Source organism: Enhydra lutris, unplaced genomic scaffold (assembly GCF_002288905.1).
Source record: "Enhydra lutris kenyoni isolate GAN:26980312 unplaced genomic scaffold, ASM228890v2 scaffoldscaffold23, whole genome shotgun sequence".
In the NCBI taxonomy this organism is placed as follows: domain Eukaryota; kingdom Metazoa; phylum Chordata; class Mammalia; order Carnivora; family Mustelidae; genus Enhydra; species Enhydra lutris.
This window is the reverse complement of record NW_019154107.1, coordinates 22774922-22802611: the sequence shown is the minus strand read 5'-3', so window position 1 is coordinate 22802611 and position 27690 is coordinate 22774922. Positions and strand designations below refer to the sequence as shown.

Here is a 27690-nt window from a genome sequence, read left to right as displayed (position 1 = left end):
CCTATGAAACAGCAACCCACCAGTTCCTTCTCTCCCCAGCCCCTGCTGACCACCGCTCTACTTTCAGCCTCAGGGACTCTGACTAGCGTAGATACCTCGTGTAAGTGGAATCCTACTGCATTTGCTCTTCGATGACTGCCTGGCTTATTTCACCTCATCTAGTATCCTCAGTGTTCATTCAGGCTGTAGCGTGTGTCACTCTCTCCTTCCTTTTCAAGGCTCGAAACTATTCCCTTGTATGTATACACCACATTTGGTTTATCCATTCTTCCAATATGAATGCTTTTTGATAGACCATTGTATAACAGAGAAGACCAAATTCTGAAAACTAAGCCTGTCCAGTAGTAGGGAATCCAGCCTTCATTCCATCCCCCGGGCAGTTGCTCTCTGTGGGGCACCACATTAACTCCTGTGTTCTACATCTTTGTGAAAGGAATGTGTGATTTTTACTGAAACTATGATTAACCGTAGGAGTCTCTCTGGTTCCCTTATTTGTTCAGACGAATTACTTCTTAAAACAGGGACTGGAATTTACTCTGAAATACCAAGAGTAATGAATCAGCTTGTCCCTGGTCCCAGTGTTGGCCACTGAGTGCCCCTCTCTTTTTATGGCACCACAGTCAACTTTACCAGAAGGCAGAGGAATGTTCAAAAAGCCATCACAGTGCAACAAGGCCTGATTCTTCTTCATGCTGTTCTCAAGGAAGGGAGGAGTTTTCCCCCAGAAAGGAATGTGACATGCTCACTTGAAGAATATTTGATGGGGTTGGCTTGCAGCATTCCTAATCCAAGAACATAGCTGCTTTCTCCTCTTTCTGGCCGATCTAACACTGTCTCATTAAAACCTCTTCTGCCAAACTCTTGTGTTCTCTTTTAACTTGCCACAATAGAAATCCATCTTTGCAAGGCGCCTGGGTGGCTCAGTTGGTTAAGCATCTGCCTTGGGCTCCGGTCATGATCCTGGAGTCCTGGGATCAAGCCCCACGTAGGGCTCCCTGCTCTGTGGGAAGTCCGCTTCTCCCTCTGCCCCTGTCCCCTTCTCATGCTCTCGCTCTCAAATAAATCTTTTAAAAATAAATTTTAAAAAAAATTTTAAAGAAATGAGGCTTCAACACTTCTTTAATGTTAGTGTTTTAATGGAAAAGATATTCATATCCTAGTGAAATTTCTCATAGGTAGGCAGACGCTTGTATCTGGTATTAAAAAGTTCCATATTTCAGAAAGCTTGAGTAAAAGCAGAATAAAGCCTCCTGCATCATCTAACTAGTGGTGTTTCCTTATGCTTTCTTTTGCTTGCTCAAGAATAGGCATTATGGGGGCGCCTGGATGGCTTAGTGGGTTAAAGCCTCTGCCTTCGGCTCAGGTCATGATCTCAGGGTCCTGGGATCGAGCCCCGCATCAGGCTCTCTGCTCAGCAGGGAGCCTGATTCCCCCTCTCTCTCTGACTACCTGTCTGCCTACTTGTGATCTCTCTTTCTCTGTCAAATAAATAAATAAAATCTTTAAAAGAAAAAAAAAGAATAGGCATTATGATTTGTTTCTTACCGGGCTTAATTTTAGAGTTAATTGCCAACTGAAAAAGGCCGACAGAACAGTCATGTTAGGTCATCTGAGGCCACTGCTTGAGTTTCTCAGAAAGAGCTGTCAGCTACCCAGAATCTGCCACAGTGGCCTATATTGTTAGGCCACCGAAGGGATGGTCTTTTTAGACGGAACTAGGAGGTCAAGCAAGTCTTAATTTCTTGGTTTCAAAAATAAATCTCCAGGGGTGCCTGGGGTGGCTCAGTGGGTTAAGCCTCTGCCTTCGGCTCAGGTCATGATCTCAGGGTCCTGGGATCGAGCCCCGCATCGGGCTCTCTGCTCAGCAGGGAGCCTGCTTCCTCCTCTCTCTGCCTGCCTGTCTACCTGTGATCTCGGTCTGTCAAATAAATAAATAAATAAATCTTTAAAAATAAATAAATAAATCTCCATAAGTACGATGTTCTAATGGGCAGGAAACAAAAGCAGCTCTGTACACAGACACTAAAACCTAAACCAAACGAGGGCCTCCTTTGGGGTACTTTCACTGTCAAAATCCACAGTATTTTGCATCCCTCTGAAGAACTCAAATTGGCCCAGGTGAACTGATTGTTCAGTTTCCTATTCTGCTGCCAGAGGAAAACTTTCATAATTGATTTAGTTACAGTAGCATACGACTAAGCCAGCTGGGCCTCTTCTTAAGACTTCAGGTAAGGGTATATACCCCATCGTGATTTTCTAAAGCTTGATTTAAGCTAGCATTTAAGGCTAACATTTTCCTGGAACATCTAACTCAAGGGATCCCAGAACCATTCTTACTGGGCACAAAATCAGATACGTATTTCTAACTTTACCCAAAATAACCTGGGCCATAGCAGTGGTGGGCAGCCCCTGAACCTTTCTCCAAGGTAAATCTAACTTCCAGGGGCGCCTGGGTGGCTCAGTCATTAAGCATCTGCCTTCAGCTCAGGTCATGATCCCGGGGTCTTGGGATCGAGCCCCTCATCAGGGGGAGCTCAGTGGGGAGCCTGCTTCTCCCTCTCCCACTCCCCCCTGCCTGTGTTCCCTCTCTCGCTAAGTCTCTCTCTATCAAATCAATAAATAAGTCCTTTAAAAAATAAAATTTATGAAATTTAGCTATTTACATCTTTTCTGACTTTTCAGAGGGAAAGTCAGCACAAAATAGAAATTGTGAAGGATAGCGCGCAAATGAAATGAAAGCATATTCTTCAAATGAATGGAGTGTATTATCTCCACACAAATGGAGATTCATCTGTGAAACTAATCTTTGAGGGCTTCCTTCAACTATTTTTTAAAAATTAAATTGATTTTTAGAAGTTTTATGGAATATTAATTCTTAGGAAAAACGATTTTCGGTGCAGAGAGGAAAGGTATTTTTTTAATCCCATAAAAGAAAAATGCCCTGGGTGATTTTAATTTCTTTTTGTAAATCATAATATCTCAATGCATAATCATTTTTAATTTCTTTTTGTAAATCATACTATCTCAATGCATAATCACTCTTAGATTTGTGAGCAGGATAGGTTATAGAAGTTCATTGCAAAGTTTCATTGTAGCTTCTTAAATTTTTGAAAATCCCATTTTATATTTTTTATCTTACATTAGTCATCATATAGTACATCATTAGTTTTTGATGTAGTGTTCCAAGATTCATTGTTTGCGTATAACACCCAGTGCTCCATGCAGTACATGCCCTCCTTAATATCCATCACCAGGCTCACCCATCCCTCCTCCCTGCTCCCCTCTAAAACCTTCAGTTTGTTTCCCAGAGTCCACAGTCTCTCGTGATTCATCTCCCCCTCTGATTTCCCCCGCTTCATTTCTCCCTTCCTTCTCCTAATGTCCTCCATGCTATTCCTGATGTTCCACAAATAAGTGAAACCATATGATAATTGACTTTCTCTTCTTGACTTATTTCACTCAGCATAATCTCCTGCAGTTACGTCCATGTTGATGCAAAAGTTGGGTATTCATCCTTTCTGATGGCTGCGTAATATTCCATTGTATATATGGACCACATCTTTTTTTTTTTTTTTAAGGACCACATCTTCTTTATCCATTCATCTGTTGAAGGGCATCTTGGCTCTTTCCACAGTTGAGCTATTGTGGACATTGCTGCTGTGAACATTGGGGTGCATGTGGCCCTTTTCACTGCATCTCTATCTTTGGGGTAAATACTCAGTAGTACAATTGCTGGGTCATAGGCTAGCCCTATTTTTAACTTTTTTTTTTAAGATTTTATTTATTTATTTGACAGATCACAAGTAGGCAGAGAGGCAGGCAGAGAGAGGGGGAAGTAGGCTCCTAGCTGAGCAGAGAGCCCGATGTGGGGCTCGATCCCAGGACCCTGGGATCATGACCCGCGCCGAAGGCAGAAGCTTTAACCCACTGAGCCACCCAGGCACCCCTATTTTTAACTTTTTGAGGAACCTCCACACTTTTCCAAAGTGGCTGTACCACCTTGCATTCCCACCAACAGTGACAGTGTAAGAGGGTTCCCCTTTCTCCACAACATCTCCAACATTTGTTATCTCTTGCCTTGTCCATTTTTGCCATGCTAACTGGTGTAAGGTGGTATCTCAATGTGGTTTTTATTTGAATTCCCCTGATGGCTAATGATGATGAACATTTATTCATGTGTCTGTTAGTCATTTGTATGTCTTCTTTGGAGAAGTGTCTGTTCGTATCTTCTGCCCATTTTTTGACTTAATTATTTGTTTTTTGGGTGTTGAGTTTGAGTGAGAAGTTCTTTATAGATCTTAGATATCATTCCTTTATCTGTAGTGTCATTTGCAAATATGTTCTCCCATTCTGTGGGTTGCATCTTTTTTTGTTGACTGTTTCCTTTGTTGTCCAGAAGCTTTTTATCTTGATGAAGTCCAAGGAGTTCATTTTCACTTTTGTTTCCCTTGCCTTTGGAGACGTGTCTTGAAAGAAGTTTCTGTAGCTGATGTTGAAGAGGTTACTGCCTATGTTCTCCTATGTTTTAGGACTTTGATGGATTCCTGTCTCACACTGAGGTCTTTCATCCATTTAGAGTTCATCTTTGTGTATGGTGTAAGCGAATGGTTGAGTTTCATTCTTCCGTATATAGCTGTCCAATTTTCCCAGCACCATTTATTGAAGAGATAATCTTGTTTCCATTGGATACTTTTTCCTGCTTTGTCAAAGATTAGTTGACCATAGAGTTGAGGGTCCCTCCATATCTGGGCTCTCTACTCTGTTCCACTGATCTATGTGTCTGTTTTTGTTCCAGTACCATGCTGTTTTGGTGATCACAGCTTTGTCGTATAGCTTGAAATCAGGCATCATGGTGCCCCCAGCTTTGTTTTTCGTAGTAAATCACCTTTCCCTCACAGTTTGCCAGATTTCGAACGTATTTTTAAAAAATACTGTTGGAGGGCGCCTGGGTGGCTCAATGGGTTAAGCCTCTCCCTTCGGCTCAGGTCACGATCTCCGGGTCCTGGGATCGAGTCCCACATCGGGCTCTCTGCTTGGCAAGGAGCCTGCTTCCTCCTCTCTCTCTGCCTACTTGTGATCTCTCTCTGTCAAATAAATAAATAAAATCTTAAAAAAAATACTGTTGGATATCAACAGCTGACCCCAGGTTCACTAAAAAGAAGTGACACATTGAAGCTTGTTTCTAATCACTGAGCTTCTTCAGATAACTCAAACTGTACAGAAAGTTTTATTTTAAATAAGATGCCATGTTTCCAGGGCAAGTCATTCCCATTATTGTTAGGCAGTGTAAATCCGTGAACAGCATTCTCATCTGTTGTACCAGGATCGCAGACACACTTCATTACATACTTTTCAGCTAAATATTTGACTCTTGAAAACTTGAATTGCTTTCCAGCGGGCAGCTTGTTCAGTCTCTTTGAAGGAAGTGGTAAGAGGGTGGTTGCTCATGAACTTGAGTGGAGTTCCCTACAACTCTACAAAGCCATTCGCCATTCTGCAGTCTCGTTGCAAAAGTTATCATCTTATCTCAGCCAGTACGCATTCTGGTCCTGAGATTTGGTTTCCTCTGTGCTAAAGTTAGTGGGACATACAACCCCGTGAGAGTAACTTTATGGTTCTCTGCCAACCATTCCATTTTAAATGTTGATCTTGGAATGCTGCATATAAACTGGGAGCAAAACAAAAGCTTCTCTTTGAGGGCTAGAAACCAGAAGAGCATGAGATATGATGGGAGTATGGTTTAAAAAAAAAGGAAACTTGATTTAGTGTGTGGGATATGAATAAAAAGTGACATCTTAACAGGTTTCATCTTTATGTCTGGAAGTACACTCTCAGGAAAGTTGAATTTAATATTACCACCAACTTTAGTCTGCTCTGTTTAAAATAGCCCATCTCCAATATAGAATTGTGTCCTCCTAACAGAACTGTACTTCTGTTTCTTAAGGCAGAAAGATTAAGCGTGTGCACCTAGCTGTGTGTGGCCATATCTGACCCAGCTCCAGAGATGAGCAGAGAGCGATGTGTCTGAGACAGCGTCCAACAGTCTGTTCCCCTTACAGCTGTCCACATTTCCTTGTTCTGCTGTGTGTGTGTGTGTGTGTGTGTTTTAATAAAAAGTGCTGAAGTTGGGGAACCTTAACTTCATTGGAAAGAGAGAACAGTAACAGATTCATTCTTGTTTTCTCTCTAGGGATAACTTTTTTTCTAAAGATTTTATTTATTGAGCAAGAGAGCAAGCATGAACAGGGCGAGGGACAGAGGGACAGGGAGAAGCAGGCCCCCTGCTGAGCAGCGATTCCCAGGCCCCTCTCTAGGGATAAATTATTAACATTCTTCCCTCCCTCTGCCTCATCTTCTACACCTCAGCTTTACAAATACACTCGATACCTTTAAACTGAGGGTTACCAGAGGGGAGGCAGGCAGGGGAATGGGGTAAATAGGGGATGGGATTGAGGCGGGCACTCGTGATGAGCTCTGGGTGATGTGTGGAAGTATTGGGTCACAGTGGTACACCTGGAACTCATATAACACTGTATGTTAACTGGAAGTAAGAACTTAGGAGGCGCCTGGATGGCTCAGTTGGTTAAGCATCCGAGTCCTGAGTTCGGCTCAGGTCATGATCTCAGAGTCATGAGATCGAGCCCCGCATCAGGTGCCACACTAAATGTGGAGGTTGCCTACGCTTCCCTATCCCCCTCTTCCCAACCTCCGCCACCTCCACCCCACCACACTCACTCTCTCTGAAAAAAAAAAAAAAAGAAAAATGAAACAAAGTTCAAAAACAAATATACTTGATATCCTCAAATAGCAGGAAAGCAAATAGCAGAAAGAAATATATTTTACCATTTCAATCCACCATGAACTTAAGCTTCTCGAGCAGGGATTGGCAAACTATGGTGCTCAGGCCAAATCCAGCCAGCCACCTATTTTTGGAAATAAAGTTTTATTGGAACACCGCCATGTCCATTCACTGATGGGTTGTTAATGGCTGCCTTTGCATACAGGGCAAGGCTGAGTGGCTGACAGAATCCTTACCGTCACAAAGCCTGAGATATTTATCACCAGGAAATGAATAGAATTCTAGCATTCTTTAACAGGGCAAGGTTTGCAGTTGATTGGCTAATATCTTCCAAATCATTTTTAGTATTTTTTTCCTACAACCTGTAAGTAGCATTCTCTACAGTTCCCTCCCCAAATATTTGCTGAAGGTTGTCTCCCTGGCAGAAGACTTTGTGTGTTCCTGAATTCTAATATAAAGCAAGGAAGTCTGGTATGAGAGAAAGGATGGCACATCAGGAGTTCATGGTCTAGTCACTGCTGTTCTGGCTACAGAACCTTGAGTGTGACACTTAACGTCACTGGACCTCTGCTTCCTCTTTAAAATGGAGGAGCTGAAGAAGCAAATTACCTTTAAAAAAGTGGAGGAGCTGAACCATATTTGATGAAGTAAATCAGCCTTGAAACACACCCAAAAGAAATATGGTCAAAATAGATTTCTTAATTTTGAGGGAAAGTTTTAACTATGCAGGAAGGACCAAAGATAAATGATACCTGGTTCCTAAAGAAACAAGCTAAGAAAGTATTCCCAGTCTGTTTATTTTTAGGTCACTCTGAAATTTTTTTTGAAATATCTATTTCCAGTTCCTCTGCACCAGCTCAAATATGCCTTTATTTTTTAAAGAAACATGTATTAAGCATCTCCAGTGTACTCAGCCCCATGTGAGGCGCTGTTACTGAATGTCAGGGAACTCAAGATTCTGGTCATGGAAAAGAGAGCAGTTCTGGTCATGGAAAAGCAGCATGCCGTTTAAGCAGCCCTTAAACAGCATGTTCCAGAATCCTTTCCCTCGGGCAACTAGGGTCCTCTTGGCTCTCGATGCACTTGATGTGGCAGTCGTCAGATGCTGGCTTTGTCCTGGGTTCTGCATCATCAGTGGACTCTGGAGCTGGCCTCAGCAGCACCCTCTCAGCTCCTGCACCCAGGCGTTAGCCCACAGCTAATTATTCCTGGATCCCTTTGCTCCGTGCAGGCAGCCCTCTTGGACAGGGCTCCATCAAGATGGCTGCAGCCGGATCACACTCTGAGGCAGCTCCTTGACTCATGGGAAACGCACACATGGGAAACACTACAGGTGTGGGGTGCCCTACCGCCAGCCTCACCCTGCTGGCAAGGGCTGCCCCGGCCAGGAGAGAGGCAGGCATCAATATGTCTTTACTCGGGACCACAAATGTCACCTGTCAAGCCGCCCCAAGCACTCTCTCTCACAGTACCCCCGGTACACCGAGATGGGCCTCCTAAGTCACTGCCACTCGGCAAGCATCCCTCCAGAGAGTGAGATAACGAGCTCTCGTTACTGGCACCTCCATTTTCTGGGTGCGGTTCTCGTGGAGCACCGACCACCCTTCCCTGGCATGAGGAAAAAGGCAACTCCCTCTGCCCTCCTACCCCGGAGGAAGGAAGGGGAGATCAAATACTTGGTCTCCTCATCCTGTGACTCCGACAGACGCCAGACTTCTGCCTCTGTAGGCAGAACGGGGCATGCGGGTGAGTACGGAAGGGCCATTTTGGCTGCCTTCCAGCAAGCCCTAGAAGGACGGTCTGGCAGCTTTCTAGCAGGCTCGGTGCTACTTCCTTCCTATAGGCCTTAGCTCTGGGCTCCAGCTGAAGGTACAAGAGGTACAGAGGAAGTCCCAAATCATATCATTCTAGATAGTCTTTATGCATGCTGCAGCCTTCCTTTGTTCTCAAAACCCAGCCACGTCTCACAAAACCTTCACAAAGCCTTCACAAAACCACCTACACTTGGACTTTGAATCCCTAAGAACGAGAATTTGAAAAGCTACATATTTCTCGGACCACTGTTTTAAAACACTAACGTTACATTGCATTAAAGCATTCCTCCATGGAGGACTTTTTCTTTACCTGCTTTGCCACATTTCTAAATGGTTTGTATTTGGGCGCCTGCGTGGCTCAGTGGGTTAAGCCTCTGCCTTCAGCTCAGGTCATGATCTCAGGGTCCTGGGATTGAGCCCTGCTTCCGGCTCTCTGCTCAGCGGGGAGCCTGCTTCCCCCGCCCCATCTCTCTCTGCCTGCATCTCTGCCTACTTGTGATATCTGTCAAATAAATAAACAAAATCTTTAAAAAATAAACAAATAAATGGTTTGTATTTGTTGTGGGTATCGCTAAAATATTTTGAGTCCCAAAGGCAAAAACCCAGTCCCAGAAAGTGAAGTGGAGAAATGAAGGTCGGCATCTTATGCATGCATTTCCAGATAGTCTCCAACTTGGGGCTCACTCAGCTGAGATCCCTTCCAGTTGATAGCGCTGGGAACCATACTGCTCTCAGGCTCTCAACAGGATCCAGCTGACACAGGTTTCTGGGCTTTTGGCTCTATGTGTCTTTGGAATCTGGGAGTTTTTTGAGGACAAGACTGTCCTCTTTTTCATTTTCATAACCCCAGTAAAGAGAACTGCACAGCCTAGTACATAGTAGGAGCTCAGTTGGTGGATGGATGGATAGATGGAGGAGACAACAAGGACTCACTTCTGATGGTGACAAAGTGAGCCCCGTCTCTCCCTGCCCCTTCCTGCCATGGTTCTTACTCGCCCTTCTGCTTCAAGTGCAGCCAGTTGAGAATCACCATCTGTTCTTAGCTATCCATTGTGTCCAGTAACTGCTGGAACTGCTCCAGTCCCGGGATCCCCTAGGAGCTGGAGGGGCAGAGCCCAGTGCCCCCACCTCAGACAGAAGACCCCTTCTTTTAATTCCTTCTACTGCTTCTGCCTTGATAAGAAGCACCCAACCTCTCCCTCATTCCACCACTAGTCCCACTGCACTTTGGGCGAATATGCGATGAACTGAATCACAGACCAAAGGAACGGAGGAAAATTTGGTCTGAGCACTTTTTTGGAAGCAGGGCCCTAAAAAATGTTGAAACTCCAGGCATCTGTATGTCACCTGTGAAGAGGCTATAAACCTAGAACAGAGGTTCTCGCTTTACTATCCTGTGCCTCAGTTTCCTCATCTGTAAAGTGGGAATAATAAAGGGTATTGACCTGATAGGTTTGCCTGAGGTTAAACGAGGGAATATATATTAAGAATTTTCACTAATAACTAATATTTAGTAAGTGTTCAATAAAAGTAGTAATTCTTGTTGTTGTTATGACTACCGTTACTCTCTGGAGTTAGCACTTGGCGGGTGCCTCGGTGGCTCAGTCGGTTAAGCATCTGCCTTTGGCTCAGGTCATGATCTCAGGGTCCTGGGATTGGGCCCCGCTTCGGGCTCTCTGCTCAGCGGGGAGTCTGCTTCCCGCCCCCCCACCCCGCCTGCCTCTCTGCCTGCTTGTGATCTGTGAGGTAAATAAATAAAATCTTTTAAAAAAAAGAACTAAACAAAAACCAAGCAGGAAAAAAAAACCCACCTATTTTAGAGAAGTTAGGAAATAGACATTGGCAGACTGGCCAAAATCCATTTTAATTTTTCACTTTTCAAAGCAGACTGTCAAATGAGCCATTTTGTTTGAGGTAGAAATTAGTATTTTAATTGCATTTCCACCCTACAGAGATTTTTCTTTAAAGAATTAATTGTCTTCAGAAAGTCAAATTTTGGATCAGTTAGATTTGTGGCATTTTTGAAATATATTTAGATTCTTCTCAGTGTCTTCTCATGCTCTGTGAATTTGCAAATTCAAAAGGAAAAAGTTCATGTCCTTGACTTCCTGCTAAAGGATGCCAGCACTGATACTGTTAATAAACAGCCCTAGTAAAACAAGCATAAACCTTTTGTGAGAACATTCCTTTCTAGAAGGAGTTGGTTTGCCTTTTCCCAAGATTTCGATTTTGGTGAAAATTCTTTCAGACATGTCTTGGCCAGAAAACGTTCTTTCATTTTGCTCTATATCCATGTTAGTGAATGTTGCTTCTACCAGAGGCAACAAAATATTGCAATTCTGAAGTAGTGATCGATTTTAAATGAGAAAGGAAACTGCCACATTGACAGAATCTTGGACCATCTATTTGAAGATGATTTTCTAAAACAATACACGTAAGACTCTTCTTGCAACAAGTTACGCTAAATGAGTGAGAGATTATTAATGGAAGGAGACCCTGAAATCATCAGCAAGCGTTTGTCAGAGGAAGATTTTGTTTAGTGAAATAGTAAGTAGGCAGCTCTGAACTTTTAGCAAAGAATTGGGAGTGTTGATTGGATTTTCTTCTTTGCTTTTAGCTGTATGACAAAATTAACACAAAATCTTCACCACAAATCAGGAATCCTCCGAGTGATGCAGTACAGAGAGCCAAAGAGGTAAGTGATATATTTTATAAATGTATCTGGGAGTCGTATTTGCTACCTTTATTGAAAACATTTCCGCTGCACAGTAAAGAGGTGGTTTCCTTGGAGTCACAATGGACCATACAGTCAGATTTAGTATTTCTAAGTTTATCACTGAACATTTTACATACAGGAAAGAAAGAAAAGCCTCAGGGACAACAATGCCTCGATTTCTAGTTCTGGTTCTGCTCTGTAAACTTGAACATGTTAATATATCAATTGTACTTCTCTTTTTTTTTTTTAGTAAGTTATTTTACTGCGCATGGTTGGAAATAGGCTCTGAAAATTTGAGTTGCTTCTATAAGACAGTAGTGTTTGGAAGTTAATTAAATATCTATAACAAGTATACTGAGTTCAGAGAGAAGTCACTTTTATAAATTATCAGCTAGTGTACATGGCTGTACCTGTTACCAATTTTTTTTTAAATGTTTTTAAATGTTTAAATGTTTTTTAAAGTAAAGATTACTTTAATACCTAATGTGGGGCTCAAACTCACAAGCCTGAGATCAAGAATCACAGGCTGTGCTAACTGAGCCAGCCGGGCACCCCGATTTTTTTATTATAGAAATATGATATTGCAAAAAGTTTGGATAAGTAAAAATCCATCCATAACCCCAGCACCCTAACACAGTAATTTTCATTCTGTGTATACACTTCCTGTCACTACCATTTGCATATAAATTTTATTTTTTTGCATATACATTTCATGTAGCTGCAATCAAAATACATCTTTTCTTACCTGACTTTATATAATCATTTTTCTAATGTTTATACTTGGTCTTCATAAATATAAATTCTAATGAAGGGTAAGTCTTTGTTATTACTAAATTATAATGAATTAGCAAGTCCTCCATCATTAGACGGGTACTTTTTTCTTTCACTTTTTGATGTTATAAAAGTCCGTATGCAAATTAACATTTCCCTTTCAAAGCAGTTTTTATACAGCGAGACTACTAAGTGAAAAGAGTATGAAAAACAGAATTCCTTCCCTACCAGATTTTAAACACCCATGCCTGCACTAGAGAGCCTCACATATACACTGAGAACCAAGACCAGCCGTGCTGCTGGACCTGCCCATGCGGTCAAGGGCACCAGCCAGCAGCCGTTCTCTCTGACTTAGGGGACCACACCTTGCTGTTTAAAAGTACAGACCTTGAGAGTAGTAGGGACCAGAGAGAACACATGGTTTCATCCTTTCATTTCACTGGTAGAGACACGCAAAGCATAAAATATACTGAGGCGACTTTGCTTATTATCTTCCTTACACAATATGAATTAACCGCATAACCAGCACTTGTTAAGGGTTCTTTTAGATAAGAAAGAAACCCTGTAGTGTTTGTTTGGTCTTTTTCCTTCTTCCCTGAGGAGGTGATTGAGTAGCACTTAGGTATGCCTGCAAGATCTAAGCCTTAGAGGTCCTCTAAATGACCTCTTAATGCTCCTTCTTGCCCCAGTATTAAGATTCTCCAAGATGATGCGAGAGATTACTCTGGGTGGATGACTTGTGTGCCCCTGACATCCAGCCCTCCTGAAGCCATCTTTGATTGGCTCAACTTTAGGAGTGCAATATGTATAACTACTCTGTGAGTCCAACCATCTACGGTTAGAAGAACCACAGTAGTGTGTTTACCCTGAGGTTGGGGGAGGGGGTGGCGGGGCAGGACAACAGAGGCTTTTCCCTGGTCTCCTGTCACATACTCAAATTTTAAATGGAGAAACTCCATCCTGATGGTAACGGATAACTTTTAGAGTGGAAGGAGAAGTTTTCAGTGGTTTTGGGTTTGGGGTTTTAACTGTTCCCTTGGATTCCCTGGCAGTGAACACTAGGAAGTGTTGGCAGAGGCGTGGTTTCCGCTATGTGAGGAGATGTGTGCGGAGAACACAGACTCTGCCAGGCTGCAGGAAAATTACTGAAGTGTTTCTTTTCTTTAAATGGTTCTTTATGTGAGCCTGTGTCATTTTAATCTTTCTCAAAGGAATCGACTGTTTTGTTAATGTAAAAAAAGCTGCTCTTAACTTTTATTACAGATTCATTTTGATAGTGAGTTTGGAAAAAGATTTGTAGAGATATTTGCCCATTAAGTTAGTTAAGTGACTTAACCCCTGTAGTAAATATGTATTGCGGACTTGTCATTTTGTTTTGTATTTTTCGATAACCTTTCGGGTTATAGTTGGGTAATTGAGTCAGAGAAATTATAGCAATTTGTTTTATCTTTTTATTACCATCAATAGTGTTCTTTTATATTGATAACCTTTAATAAAGTGATGAATTTTTTCCAAAGTAATGGTTTCGCCTGCTGTAAAAAAAAAAAAAAAATCTATTCATAATTTCTAATTTAAAAGAATTCTCTATTTTCTAAAGCTGGCGTCCTGTTTATACTGTTCTACATCTTGCTTATTTTTTAGGTATTGGAAGAAATTTCATGTTACCCTGAGAATAATGATGCAAAGGAACTAAAACGTATTTTAACACAACCTCATTTCATGGTAAGTACCGATTAAACTTCTCTAGAATTAAAACCTCACTTTCAAAAGAAGTTTTAATAATCCTCCTAAAATGTGGCTGTCTTCATCAGATATGGCATTACTCATATAATAGCAGACTGTTAAGAGTACAGTACCAGGTAATACTAAATACATCAAGATCCTTTTTGTTTACTTTGTGTCATAGTTGTAAAGATGCTATCCCTAGGGTCATCACACAAGGGATTTGCCTCCTGCTAGGATAGTTCTTAAGTCACCAGAACTGTGTATGGTATTTAAACCACAGAGAACTCAAACTAGAGATGGGTTTCACTTGAAAAGATCCCAGGTGGGATCTTTTTCACCTCTGATCCCAGGTTGTTTAGTGGAGGAATTCCATCACTTGATGATGCAGAACTCTTACACTCTCTGCACTCATTTCTACTGTATGGAAACCGGGGACAGCACCTGTAGTTAGCCAGTTACAATGCTAAATGGTTAAACAGAACTCAAAACAGATGAGATGCCTTTCTGTGAAAGAAGGTCCAGAAGTGTCTACTGAGCTGCAGTTCAAAAGCATGATTACAAGTGGAAATTTATGTTAAATATAACATTTTTTTATTATGTTCAGTTAGCCACTGTATAGTACCTCATTAGTTTTTGAATATACCATTTTTAAAACAATAGCCACAGGGGGTGCCTGGGTGGCTCAGTTGATTAAGCATCTGACTTTTGATTTCGGCTCAGGTCATGATGTCAGGGTCACAAGATAGAACCCTGTGTCAGGCTCCATGCTCAATAGCGAGTCTGCTTGAGATTCTCTCTCTCCAATAAATAAAATCTTTTTTTACAGATTTTATTTATTTATCTGACAGAGATCACAAGTAGGCAGAGAGGCAGGCAGAGAGAGAGGAGGGGAACCAGACTCCCCGCTGAGCAGAGAGCCCGATGCAGGGCTCGATCCCAGGATCCTGGGATCATGACCTGAGCCGAAGGCAGAGGCTTTAACCCACTGACCCCCCGTGGCCCAATAAAAAAAATCTTAAAAAAAAAAAAAAAGAGCTAGGCAAGGTTGGCAGAGGCCAGACCAAGTCAGGTCTTCCAGGCTGTGACAAGGAGTCTGGATTTTCTCCTGATCGCAGTCAGGCAACACTGAGTGACTGTGAACAGGAAAATATGATCAGATCTGTGCTTGAAAGATCCCCAGGGCTGGTGTGCAGAGAATGGTTTCTGGTGTGGATGAGAATTAAAAGAGGCTGTGGTGAGAGGTGGTAGAGGCTTGCGAAAGGCTGGAGCTGGTGGGAAATGGGCAGGCTGCGATGCAACATGGAGATGGTTGGACCCAACAGGACTTGCTGATGGCTGGGATGTGAGGGAGTGTGGCTAAGCCCATTTTACAGTTCAGAGAGGAAACTGCCCTGGAAAGGTAATGAGGCTTGCTAGACGTCACTCACCTAGTAAGTGGTCTTGCTGAGGTTCAAAACCCAGATCTTATGGGCTCCAAAGCCTGTGCTCCTAAAAGTTGGTTGACCTGTCATGAGGGTCCATTTTCCTATAAACTTGAGCTCACTGGTCATTCCCAAATAAGCATATGTTTAAATAACATCCCATGTAGAAAATATACTTCTGAGCTATATATATACTATGTTAAATAAACTTTTTTAAGTGCTGGAGCTTTTATCTTATAAGCATTTTAAAGTCATGGTTTCAAAATCTTGGTATTTTTAAAGAAATATTAATAGCTTAAAGGGAAATATTGTAATGCTTATGTTTTTATTATACTGAGGTTTGGGAGTTATTCTTAGCATAGTTATCATTTCACACTTACTGCCTCAATTATCTGGCTTTTTCTTTGCTTTCTGATCATTAAAACATGAAGGTTTAATATTGAATTACCTGACACTTAAAATATAGATACTTGTGAATATTAAAGTAATTAAAGAATAAAAAGGAATAGGTTTGAATTATTTTTTAAAGTCTGTATTCTAGGGGCATGTGGGTGGCTCAGTCGTTAAGTGTCTGCCTTTGGCTCAGGTCATGATCCCAGGGTCCTGGGATGGAGCCCCACATCAGGCTCCTTCTCAGCAGGGAGCCTTCTTCTTCCTCTCCCACTCCCCCTGCTTGTGTTCCCTCTCTCGGTGTCTCTCTGTCAAATAAATAAATTAAATCTTTTTTTAAAAGTCTATATTCTATCTTTAGAGGTCATGATAAAAAATATCACACTAATCCCTTTTCCAATTATTCCTTTTGAAAGACTTTTTTTACAAAAGAATACATAGATCCTTTGCTTATGGCAGTTGTAAAATATAAAACATTATAAAGACAAACATTAATAGAAGTGAAAGTTAATAAACTTAATGCTTTTTTCCTTTAGGAAATAAGATCTAGGGGCGCCTGGCTGGCTTAGTCAGTAGAGCATGTAGTTCTTGATCTTGGGGTCATGAGTTCAAGCCCCACACTGGGGATAGAGCCTACTTAATTAAAAAAATAAAAGTGAAAGAAAGTATCTGGAACAGAAGAATTTAAAAGCAAATCTGTATCCTACTTTCTCAAAAAAAATAAGATGGTTAAAATCACCTTAGATTATGATGATATTCTTATTATTTAGTGGCCCATTGTACGATTGATAATTAAGAAGCCAGAGGAGCCACTTTTCAACCATAAAATTCATATTTTTCCTGCTTATTTTAAAGCAATCAGATATTTTTTCACTGTAGTCTCAAGTTAATTGATTTATCCATGTCCTTGCTAGAGTACAAAAAGTGAAAGTATTTCTTTCCTATTACACGATTCTTATGTAATTAAAACTAATAGCTATTTCAGCATATTACCAATTGCTCAATTATACCTCATAACATATTCGGAGAAAAATATCGAGACTTAGATTTTTCCAATCTTTTATTCTGCATATTCTTTTTCCTTTTTTTAGATTTTATCTGCTTATTTTGGAGAGAGAGCATGCACATGCACGTGCTAGCAGGGGGCGGGACGGGGAAGAGGGGGAGAATGAATCCTCCAGCAGATTCCCCGCCCAGCTGAGCAGGGAGCCGTTAAGGAGCTCCAGCTCGTGACCCGGAGATCGTGCCCTGAGCTGAAATCAAGAGTCGGACACTTAACTGACTGAGCCACCCAGGCACCACTTGTATATTCTTTTTTACTGGCTTCCTTGAACAATCTATAAGTAGCCCCTTTTTTTCGGTTTGCATATACATTCGAACTTTGGGGGTAAGTTTTATTTTTGACAGCAGGCTTGAAGTGGCAAATCATGCTTAGCATCAAGTATGACCTTATTCAGTGACCTAATTTGAGTATTTTTTCTGTTGAAGTTCTATGTGGGTATTATTTTGTGATTGTTGGGACTTAATCCTTGCTTAGAAATAATACACTAAATACAAGTGTTTGCTTATGTAACTTAAAAGGGTGAGTAGAAATCATTTGCAAAAAAGCAGCATAAACACTTTCTCCAACCCATCTGATGCGTTCTCCTGATGAAAGTTTGGTTCTTTGCTTGCCAGGCTCTACAGCCTCCAGTCATACAAAGCCTGTCTTTGAAAGTTCCCCAATTATGGAAGCTACATCTATAGTTGGTATAACGAACCTAATATTAGCCGAGGAAGTTTTTGAGTTTATCTCTTATTGATTTTTGCTTTCTGCCCTAAATGTTAGTCTCTTAAGTGGCCACAATTAACCCAGGAAAAGAAGGATTTACTCCCAGAGCCCAACCACCATACTTGGGCCTGGGGTGCCAGTGCAGGGTGCAGCCCGGGCAGGGATCCAGAAGCCAAGGTCCCCAGGGCTTTCATGGAGCCCTGCACTCAAGTGGTGCACTGTTCTGTGCCCAGTCACCCAGACCCCAGGTTAGACCAGCCCTCTGCGGTCTTGAAAGTAGCTGCCATTTCCCTGAGAAACCCAAACGCATTATCTCTAAGCACATGCTCTACTGAGAGGACAGACCAACACCACCTTCTGTACGATTTTGCTGCCTTGTTACCTTTTAGTTTTGCCTCGTATGCATGCCTTTCAGATTAGAATAGCCAAGTCATGACTTTAATAAGCTTTTTAATTAAATAACTTAATTTGAGATGCAAAGGGTTATACTTTTAAAGCAATTTTAATTGCATTTCATGATCTCCGGATATTTCATCGCCATGCGGATCACAGATTAAAATAGAACGGAGTTTGTAGTTAGCACACGAGAAAGTAGAATCTGTGCAGAGCTCCAAACGCGCTGATATTCAGCCGTAAAATTCTCTTTGAAGGAGAAATGTTCAAATATTCGTGGCTATTAAAAACTTTTTTCTGGGGGCGCCTGGGTGGCTCAGTGGGTTAAGCCTCTGCCTTCAGCTCAGGTCATGGTCCCGGGGTCCTGGGATCGAGCCCCACATTAGACTCTCTGCTCGGCGGGGAGCCTGCTTCCTCCTCTCTCTCTCTGCCTGCCTCTCTGCCTACTTGTGATCTCTGTCTGTCAAATGAATAAATTAAAAAAAAAAAAACTTTAAAAAAATATATAAAAAAAAAAAAACTTTTTTCTGATGACACAGAAAGGACAGTAAGCAGAAGAATATCCTTTTTTAGGGAAACCAGGGGTCTTGGTTATCCAGTTTCACCAAGAAAGCATATGCGGGTATCAATACAAAGAAATCACTTTTTCTTTGTTTGTAGGCTTCGCAAAAATATTGATGATAATAATTGTCAACTTATTTTTCATTTGGGCAAGGGCTCCAAAAAAGAAAAATAACAAAAACATTACATACATTTAGACTTTGAGCTCCATATTGCATGTGATATTTTGGAAAATTACATTTTTTTTCGGACACACTGGTGTGTCTCTTCATTCCTTTTACTAAGTCATAGGTTATAAATTATCTTCATCCTTTGGTTAATACTGTCCAGAAAGATATTTGCTCAAAACTCCAATTATTGCATTCTTTTTAAATGCGTTCCCATTGTAAGCCCTAGCCCAAATTTGCCACCTCTGTTTACAGATGATTCCTTCTACTTAGTTCTTTGAAATTACATTATGCCTGCCTTTATTTGAAATAACACATTTCTCCTGACATAGTGCTATTATTAATATTTCACTTTCTTCATAAACTACCAGGCCTTACTTCAGACTCACGATGTAGTGGCTCATGAAGTTTACAGTGATGAAGCATTGAGGGTCACTCCTCCCCCCACCTCGCCCTATTTAAATGGTGATTCTCCAGAAAGCGCCAACGGAGATATGGATATGGAGAATGTGACCAGAGTTCGCCTGGTCCAGTTCCAAAAGAACACAGATGAGCCCATGGTAAGTTTTCTAGACTCTAAAGTCCCAGCCGGAACTAGGGCTCCCAACTTCAGCCTGTGCTGCTAGGAGGTGGGGAGGGCATGAACAGTGTGAAAAACGGTCTGTCTCCAGCTCCTCCACCACCACGTCCGAGCCCACACCCAGAGCTGTTCCACCTGACAGCATGCCTGAGGCTCCCCGCCCCCTACCTCTCCTTTCACAAATGCTCTGCAGCTCACCCAAAAAAGGACCTACCTGCTACAGCACTCTAGGAAAAACCTCTGGGGCACAATTTGAAATACTGATATCAACAAAGTGAATGTCTAATGACATTGTGAAAAACATCTTCTTATAAGATCTTTGGCCTTCTGCAAAATGAGAGGAAGACTAATCTGGAAGGCCTTCTAAGAACTGAGCAATGTGGCTAAAATAACATTCCTTCCATTCACATCTATCTCTTTGATACGAATTCATTTCCTCGGGGTGTAGGAACAGCGTTGGAATAGAACTGATACTGAACCCGCCTCGTTGTCACAGAATCCTTGTACATGGGGAGAGGAAGATCGAGGAAAGACTCCTTGGAGTGAAGCGAGCAAAGTGGGGCGTGGGGCAGTAGGGCAGAGTGGAGACCGTCCAGGACACCCAAGCGGCATGTGCAGAAGCCCGCGGGTCAGAAGGGCTCTTCTGGGTGGAAAGAGGGCACCACAGCTGCAGTATAGAAAACGAGCTGGCAGGAACAGACACACAGAGTGTCGAAAGAATGTTAAGGCATGTTAAGGACTCTGTTCTTTATCTCAAAGACAGTGGAGAGCTATTGAAGAGTTTCAAGCAGGGAGAGATCAGAGTTGCATTTTAGAAAGACCGCCCTCCAGAGAACGGATTAGACGGGGAGGAGGGAGGCTGTGGGGAGAACCCGTGAGGAAGTTATTGGCTCGGGACCAAGGAGAGCAGTTGGAACTGGGAGGTAGAGGCGCGGATACCAAATGGAAAGAGGTGAACAGACTTAACAAAAAAGTAAAATCAATAGACCTAGATAACAGACGGCCAGTGGGGACAGAGGGAGAAGCAGTTACCAAGGATGTCCCTTAAGCTTTAGGTGTTCACAGCCAAATGGCCGGTGATGCTACCCACTGAGATAAAGACCATTGGAAAAGTTCCATGTTTGGGGGAGGAATCCTATCTTCAGGGGGGAAAAAAAGCCTTGAGACTTATGCACTCCTATCTTTCCCTCAGAGCATAGAAAAGGGATATTGCAATATAGAAAAACAAATTCTCTACTTAAGAAAAATGCCCGGTTGCTTTCCAGATTAAAGGGAGAGCTACAGAGCAGTGATTCTCTGACTGTGATTTTCAGAGAGCCCTCAGCTCTAGATGTTTCTGGCTGTAACTCTCATTAACTGATCTCTGCACAGCACTTAAAGCAGGCAGGGGACATGTGAATCACTTCACCCCTTTTCAGTGTCATCCAAACAACTCTTTGGCTTAAGCACACAGGCAATAGCAGCCTTTGGGTGCCTTGGGCAGATCACTTCAAGTCTGCTCGTACTTTGCTTAGCAATTATTGCCAGAAGCATACTTGACTAAATGACCCCCCAGATCCCACCCTGCTCTGAAAGTCTAATACCCATTTATTCATATTACGTATTCATTCACTCATTTAGCAAATGTTTGTTAAGTGCCCACTATGCGCAAATCACTATGTTGGATGCCAGTAATGTAGTGGCAAGAAAGACACAGCCCCTTCCCAGAGCTCACTTTCCCCAGGGCTGCCAACATCAAATAAATACGCAGTTTAGCACAGTTTGCTAAACAGGAAGAGTTAGTGATAGAGCTGTAGAGGAGAAAAGACTGTGTCCGAGAGGCAGGAAGAAGTGGTGACGTTCAGCCAAGCAAACCAGACAGGAAAGCTGGAGGGGATGGCAAGAAGGAGGCCCAGAAGTGTCCAGTGATTATCATATTCTAAAGTAGCCCAATGACATTTGTATGATCTTTCCTGTGGAGGCTCACTACCTAAACCCACAGGCTGAGTAAAAGTGTATCCCTCAGTTACTTCAGAACGCATAAAATGACCAAGTCTCCCCTAGATGTTTCCTTAAAGAAGCCCTTCTCTGTTCTGTCTTTGATCCTACCGAAAGTGTGTATTCTCCTTTTGACTGGTTGCCGTAAAAAATGGAAATTATTTGGTATAAAATAGATATTTTCAATAATGGAATACAGTTCTCTGTTACATTTAATAAGCTTCATTTTCTTGGTTAGTTGTCTTATTAAAAGCATTATATTGCTGTTCGGGATATATCTATATGATCTCTTTTGCTTTTTGGACCTTCTTTAATGTGTCCAGCTATGTTAGATCCACCCTGTAAGGATGATACACTCCCATCACACCCTGTTTTCCCATTGGCAACTTCACCTTGAAATTACTCTCAGTCGATTGAGACTCCCTCAGTTGCAAGTGATAAAGACCAAAGTTGAACTAGCTTGGACGATAGGGGAAAGGCTTATGTAAACAAGGAAAGGCCTGGAGTCTATCCCAAGCTAGGGGTAGGTTCATGGCATCCAGCCCAACCTGGCCCAGTCCCTTCCCTGGAGTTTGGGAACTTGGGAACAGAGAGAATGTGAGTCAGTTCCTCTCTGCAAAGAAATGTTTGGGGCAGATAAAATAATAAATGTTAACTGTAGTTGGTTTGAGGTGAACATCCCCCTAGTCACGAGAGACCCTGCCTGTCTCATCACTATTGTCTGTTCACTAATGAACAGTCTCATTCATTATGTGCCTAGCTGAGTGCCTGCCCACATAACAGGATCATAATAACGTTGGTTGAATGGATACATTAATTTATTAATTTCAAGGATTGAAGCCCCATCATACTATCATTTCCCTTATGAAATTAGATTTGAGTTACACATGAATTTATAGCATTTCTCCAGGAACACCTCTCTTGGTAACCATACATGCTGATTGAATACACAAGTTGGAAATGAAACTTGAACATTACAGTTGAACATTGGGACTAGAAACATTTTGATATACCAGTTTTTCACATTGCTTGCCCACCACTTCTAAGAACTGAAAAATAGGAACCAAGCAAAGTTACAGTTTCTGGAATTGTGCAGATTCCAAGTCTAAATTATAAAGGCTCAGATATTTTCATGAACCTTTCCAACAGAGTGTTGTTCTCCAAAGAAGAAAAGACCGTCCCCCTACCCTTAATCATCTCAAATTCAAGACCAGTTTTCACCAAGGGAACCTGTTAAAAATATAGGTTTCTGGGCTCCATTCCAGACTTCCTGAATCTAAATCCAAGGAGTGAGTTTAAGAGACAGTATTATTTAAAAGGTCCCCATGTGATTTTTAGGATCAGCCAGGTCTAGTCCAAAAAATATGCTTATGAAAGTTTATCTTATAATAGAGAATAATGGGAAAACAAAAAGTAATCTCTGTAGACTAGTAGTCTGGCATTAAATATGCGGAGCTTCTACTTCTGACCAAGATGGAGTAACAAGGACCAGATTTACCCTCTCACCCGAAATAACCAAAAAAACATTTTTAAACAAACGAAATTACATAAAAGAACAGTTTTCAAGACATTGGACATCAGGCAACAGAGGAAAATGATCCCTAAGAGACAGGAAGCAAACAGGGTGAGCCCTATGATCGCCTGACCTTATTGACTTGAAAGAGTTTCCAGGCCACAACACAGGAAGGGAGAACTGAGGCAGAGCAGGCAGTTCTGAATTGAGGACACAGAGCTGAGAATCCAAGGTGACCTAGGCACCTAAAGTGCACAGGACAGAGGACCAAAGAAAAGAGAGCTTCACAGGAAGAGAACCCCCAGAGATCTGTAGAGGGTCCCCCTGAAGTATTCGTTTGAGTTATGATCAGTGCATTTATGAGAGGAAACTACCCAGAGCACAGTATGGAATGTATGTATCATTATTATAGCAATCAAAATACCAAAAATAACATTTTTGTCCTGGCATGGTAGAGTAACAGACGGTTTTCCTCCTTCCTTCATTTTCCATATTTTCTTGAATGTTTTCCTTACTTTTAGTAAATAAAATTATCTATAATTATCACAAACATAAAAAAGAATAGTAATTCTATTTTACTTACCTTTTTACAGGGAATCACTTTAAAAATGAATGAGCTCAATCATTGTATTGTCGCAAGAATTATGCACGGGGGCATGATTCACAGGCAAGGTAAGTTTCATATGTGATTCTTTCCCTCCTTACCTTTTTTTCCCTATAGCCTAGTGGAGAAAGTATTGTTTATGATCCATATAAACAATCTGTTTACTCTGTGGTCCACATAATGATCTATTTAAGTTATCTATCTTTGGTTTTAATCACTGTTGGTCTCATTTGTTTATATTCTTCTGTACATGCTCCAGCCTGTGGATAACGGGGGGAGGGTATATTACAGTTCTGTTACCGAACATCTCTGAATTACTGTTTGGATCCTGACTTTAAAAAGACCATGGAGTGGGCGCCTGGGTAGCTCAGTGGGTTAAGCCGCTGCCTTCGGCTCAGGTCATGATCTCAGGGTCCTGGGATCGAGTCCCGCATTGGGCTCTCTGCTCAGCAGGGAGCCTGCTTCCCTTCCTCTCTCTCTGCCTGCCTCTCTGCCTACTTGTGATCTCTCTCTCTCAAATAAATAAATAAAATCTTAAAAAAAAAAAAAGACCATGGAGGATAAAATAAATATCCTACCTGGCCCCTGGATATCTGGAAGGCATCTATTCTGGGACATAGGTACATACATAATGTTCATTCACTTATGGATATAGATATGTAATGACAGTTGAAGAATTTCTCATTCATGCAGGAATGAGATGTACTCTTTCTAAATTAGGAAATCAGGGGCGCCTGGGTGGCTCAGTGGGTTAAGCCTCTGCCTTCGGCTTAGGTCATGCTTCCCCCTCTCTCTGCCTGCCTCACTGCCTACTTGTGATCTCTGTCTGTCAAATAAATAAATAAAATCTTTTTTAAAATAAATAATAAATTAGGAAATTAGAGTTTGATAAATAATATAAAAATTAAATGACAAAATAAGAGATAGCAAATCTAGATTAAGTTTTTAATACCTGCCACAGTAATTGCAGTCCTTCTGAGAAAGGAACCCACTAAGGCCTGAGGTAAAGAAAGAATGAGTTTTTGAGAAAGGGGAACTTTCATTAACTCTTGGGTGGGCAAGATCTGCACATGCAGGCCTAGCCTCGTCCTTGGAAGGGCTGAATTATAGGTACTAGCCTTGACAGGCTGATCCAAAAATTAGGCTTCCTTTCTTTGAGATGAGGGGTTTTTTGTTGTGTTTTTTGTTTTTGTTTTTGTTTTTGTCCTTAGCACCTCTTTACTTTTTCCTTAACCTCAGAGAGCAGGAAGTAACCCTGGAAGCATTTTCATGCTGCCTACAGGGGAATCTTTAGAGGCTGCGGGAGTAGACTGCACTCATGCGGGAGAATTGGTTTTAGACTCCAGGATGAATTTTCTGTTTCTTATTTTTAATAAGTTGCTATAAATTCAGTAAAGCAGGGGTACCTGGGTGGCTCAGTGGGTTAAAGCCTCTGCCTTCGGCTCAGGTCATGATCCCAGGGCCCTGGGATCGAGCCCCGCATCGGGCTCTCTGCTCAGCAGGGAGCCTGCTTCCTCCCCTCTCTCTGCCTGCCTCTCTGCCTACTTGTGATCTCTGTCAAATAAATAAATAAAATCTTTTTAAAAAATTCATTAAAGCCACAACATCATTGTTTCCATAGTCTCTTTTTCTTATATTACCGTGTGACTAGGGTCTGCCATCTCTGATTGAAGTGGTGTCGTGGACATCCTCCTCCTAGTCTCATTTTTGAAAAGTAGCTTTCTCATGATTCCCCGTGAAGAGTACCATTTACTGTAGAATTTTAGTTAGATGCCTTCTCTTAGGGCTGAAGATGTTCTCTTCTATCCTTAGTTGCTGAGCCTTTTAATTATGATTGAGTTGTGAATCTTATCAGATGCTCTTCATCTGCTGAGATGATCATTTGGAGGTTTTTTTTCCTTTTATCTATTAACATAGTGAGTGACTTTGAAAGATTTCCTAATGATAAACCCCTTCTGCATGTCTCAGATAAACCTAGCTTATTCGTTGTGTGTTTGTTTTTTTTTTTTTTTTTTTGTATGTACTGCTGGATTCTGTGTGCTGATGTTTTATTTAGAGTTTTGGTATTTGTAATTATGAGTGAGACTGGCTGGTAGTTAATTTTCCTTTCTTGTCTTGCTCTGGGGGGTTTTAGTTTCAAAGTTACATTGCCTCATAAAATGATGTGGAGAGCCATCTCCCTTCATGAGTTCTCTGAAAGACTTTGTAGAATATTGGAATGACTTGTACCTTTAAAGTATGGTAGAACTTGCCTATAAAACTATAGAGGCCTGATGTTTTGGTTTTCATTTTGGTTTTTTTAGAAAAGACTTTTTTTAAAGGAAGCTCTACACCCAATGTGGGGCTTGAACTCATGACCCTAAGATCAAAAGTTGTATGCTCTACCAACTGAGCCAGCCAGGCACCCCAGGAAAGACTTTCTTTTTTTTAAAACTGCTTCAATTTCTTTAACATTCATAAGGTTACTCAGGCTTTCTATATCTTGAGTAAATTGGAAAATTACATTTTTAATGCACTCTGATGATCACTATCTTTTAATGGGCAAGGTTAGTCCGTTAATATTTATTGTGATGAGTCTGTCATCTTTTTTATTTATACTTATCCCATTTTTTAATGGATTTTCTTGTTCATTTTTTGTTCCATTTTTTCCCCCTGGGAGTTTAGAATTTCAGCACTCTACTTAGATCTTTTAGGTGGTTACCTTGAAATTTTATCATGTGTAATTAACATTATGTTTACTAGAGGGAAATAGTATCTTAACCCCACTCCCAAAGACATTTCCCTTCCTCTCTCTCTGCCTGCCTCTCTGCCTCATGCGGGAGGCATCTAAATCTGATCACACTTTCGACTTACATATTATTTTGCCCAGCATTTTGTTCTGTCCTGTTTTAAATTCACAAATTTGCAATTACTAACATGACTATTTTTGTTTGGATTTACATAAATGGTTGTGGTTTTATTTACTCCCCATTCCTTCTATCTTATGTTATTTCTAGTATAGTTAACATACAAGTGTTTGGTATATTAGTTTCAGATATAAACTTAGCATTCCTTCTCAAATTACAGACCATCCTTTGGGGAGCATTTTCCTTCTTCCTAAAGTACATCCTTAGAAGTTCCTTTAGTTCTAGTCTCCTGTTGATAAACTCCCTCAGGTGGTATTTATCTGTAAATATTTTATTTCATCCTCAATCTTGAAGATTACTTTTGCTGAGAGCACAGTCTTAGGTTGATGGTTACCGTTCTGTTGTATTTTGGCATCCACTGTTTGACATTGGAAAGTCTGATGTCACTACAATTGTCCTTGAATTGTAAGTGATCTCTCCTTTCTCTCTGGGTTTTCTAAGAACTTTGTCTTTGGTGGGGGGGCGGAAATCTTTGTCTTTAGATGTTCTGTAGTTTCACTACCTTCCAACATGGTTTTCTCTTTATTTATCCTCTTTAGGATGCATTATTCTTCCTGGATCTGCATAATCATGTTTTCATCAGTTCAGTAAAGTTTACAACCATTATCTCTTCAAATATTGCCTCCTCTCCATTCTCCGTATTCTCTCCTTTTGAACTCTACTAGATATGTGTTAGACATTCCCTCCATATCTCTTAATTTTTTTCCTGTTTTCTTTATTTCTTGTCTCTTGTTTTCCCTGTCTCATTTCCCTGTCCTGCATTCTAGGTAATGTACTTGGTTATATCTTCCAGTTCACTGACATTCTCTTCAGCCATATCTGAATTCCTGTTAAACTCCTCCATTCACTGGTTTCTATCACCAGTTATAGTTTTCTTTTCTAGAAGTACTAGTCATTTGTTCTTAGTTTTATTTTCAAATCTATCTGTTCACATCTGATAATCTCGTGTTGTGTGCTCATCCTTGCAATTAGGTCCTTTATTTTTTTTTCTAATATTTAACATGTGGCTATTTTATATTCTGTATCTGATCATTCTAGTAGCTGTCCTCCTTGACAATCTAAATCTGTTTTTTCTCTTTCTGATGACTTTGCCTTATTGTATGTTTGGTGACCTTTGTGAGCTCATTGTTTGTTCTAACTAATGGAAGTCCTGTGGGCCTAGACTGGGTACACTTTGTTTGTTCCCTCTTCTACTAACTACCATGGAGTGCCTGGATCTGGCACTCCCTCCAGATTCCTGGGCTCAGTTTCTGTCACTTGCCGTTGGCCCAAGGCTCAGAATCTGGCTAGCAGGCACTGCTGCTGTGCCATCCACCCTTTCCACTGTTTCATTCCACCCTTCGTTCGCCACCACTCTGGATCCAGCTCACGGGTCCTTATGTGCAGCCGATGGTGGGGGATGGAAGTAGGCAGTGCTCTTAGGAATTTGTACTCCTTAGCGGCAACCCCATCGGGACCCCTCTCACTCTTGAGAGCTTTTTCTGTATCTTCACTTAATAAACTTCTATCGCTTTATTTACCCCCCCCCCAAAAAAGGAATTTGTATTCCTTTTGTGAGACTAGTAATACTTCAATAGGTGTG

General features: G+C 41.3%; 1 protein-coding gene across 5 annotated transcripts in view; it reads left to right on the top strand.

Annotated features, from left to right (window-relative positions):
* The window catches only part of LOC111150467 (calcium/calmodulin dependent serine protein kinase), a 117531-nt gene that overhangs the window by 52606 nt on the left and 37235 nt on the right, over positions 1-27690 (top strand). For all 5 annotated transcript variants that reach the window (XM_022507940.1, XM_022507939.1, XM_022507938.1 and 2 more), the window contains exons 6-9: positions 11231-11308; positions 13742-13822; positions 18900-19088; positions 23192-23270. In XM_022507940.1, coding sequence (XP_022363648.1) covers positions 11231-11308; positions 13742-13822; positions 18900-19088; positions 23192-23270 — 427 coding nt within the window. The remainder of the gene's footprint in view (positions 1-11230; positions 11309-13741; positions 13823-18899; positions 19089-23191; positions 23271-27690) is intronic.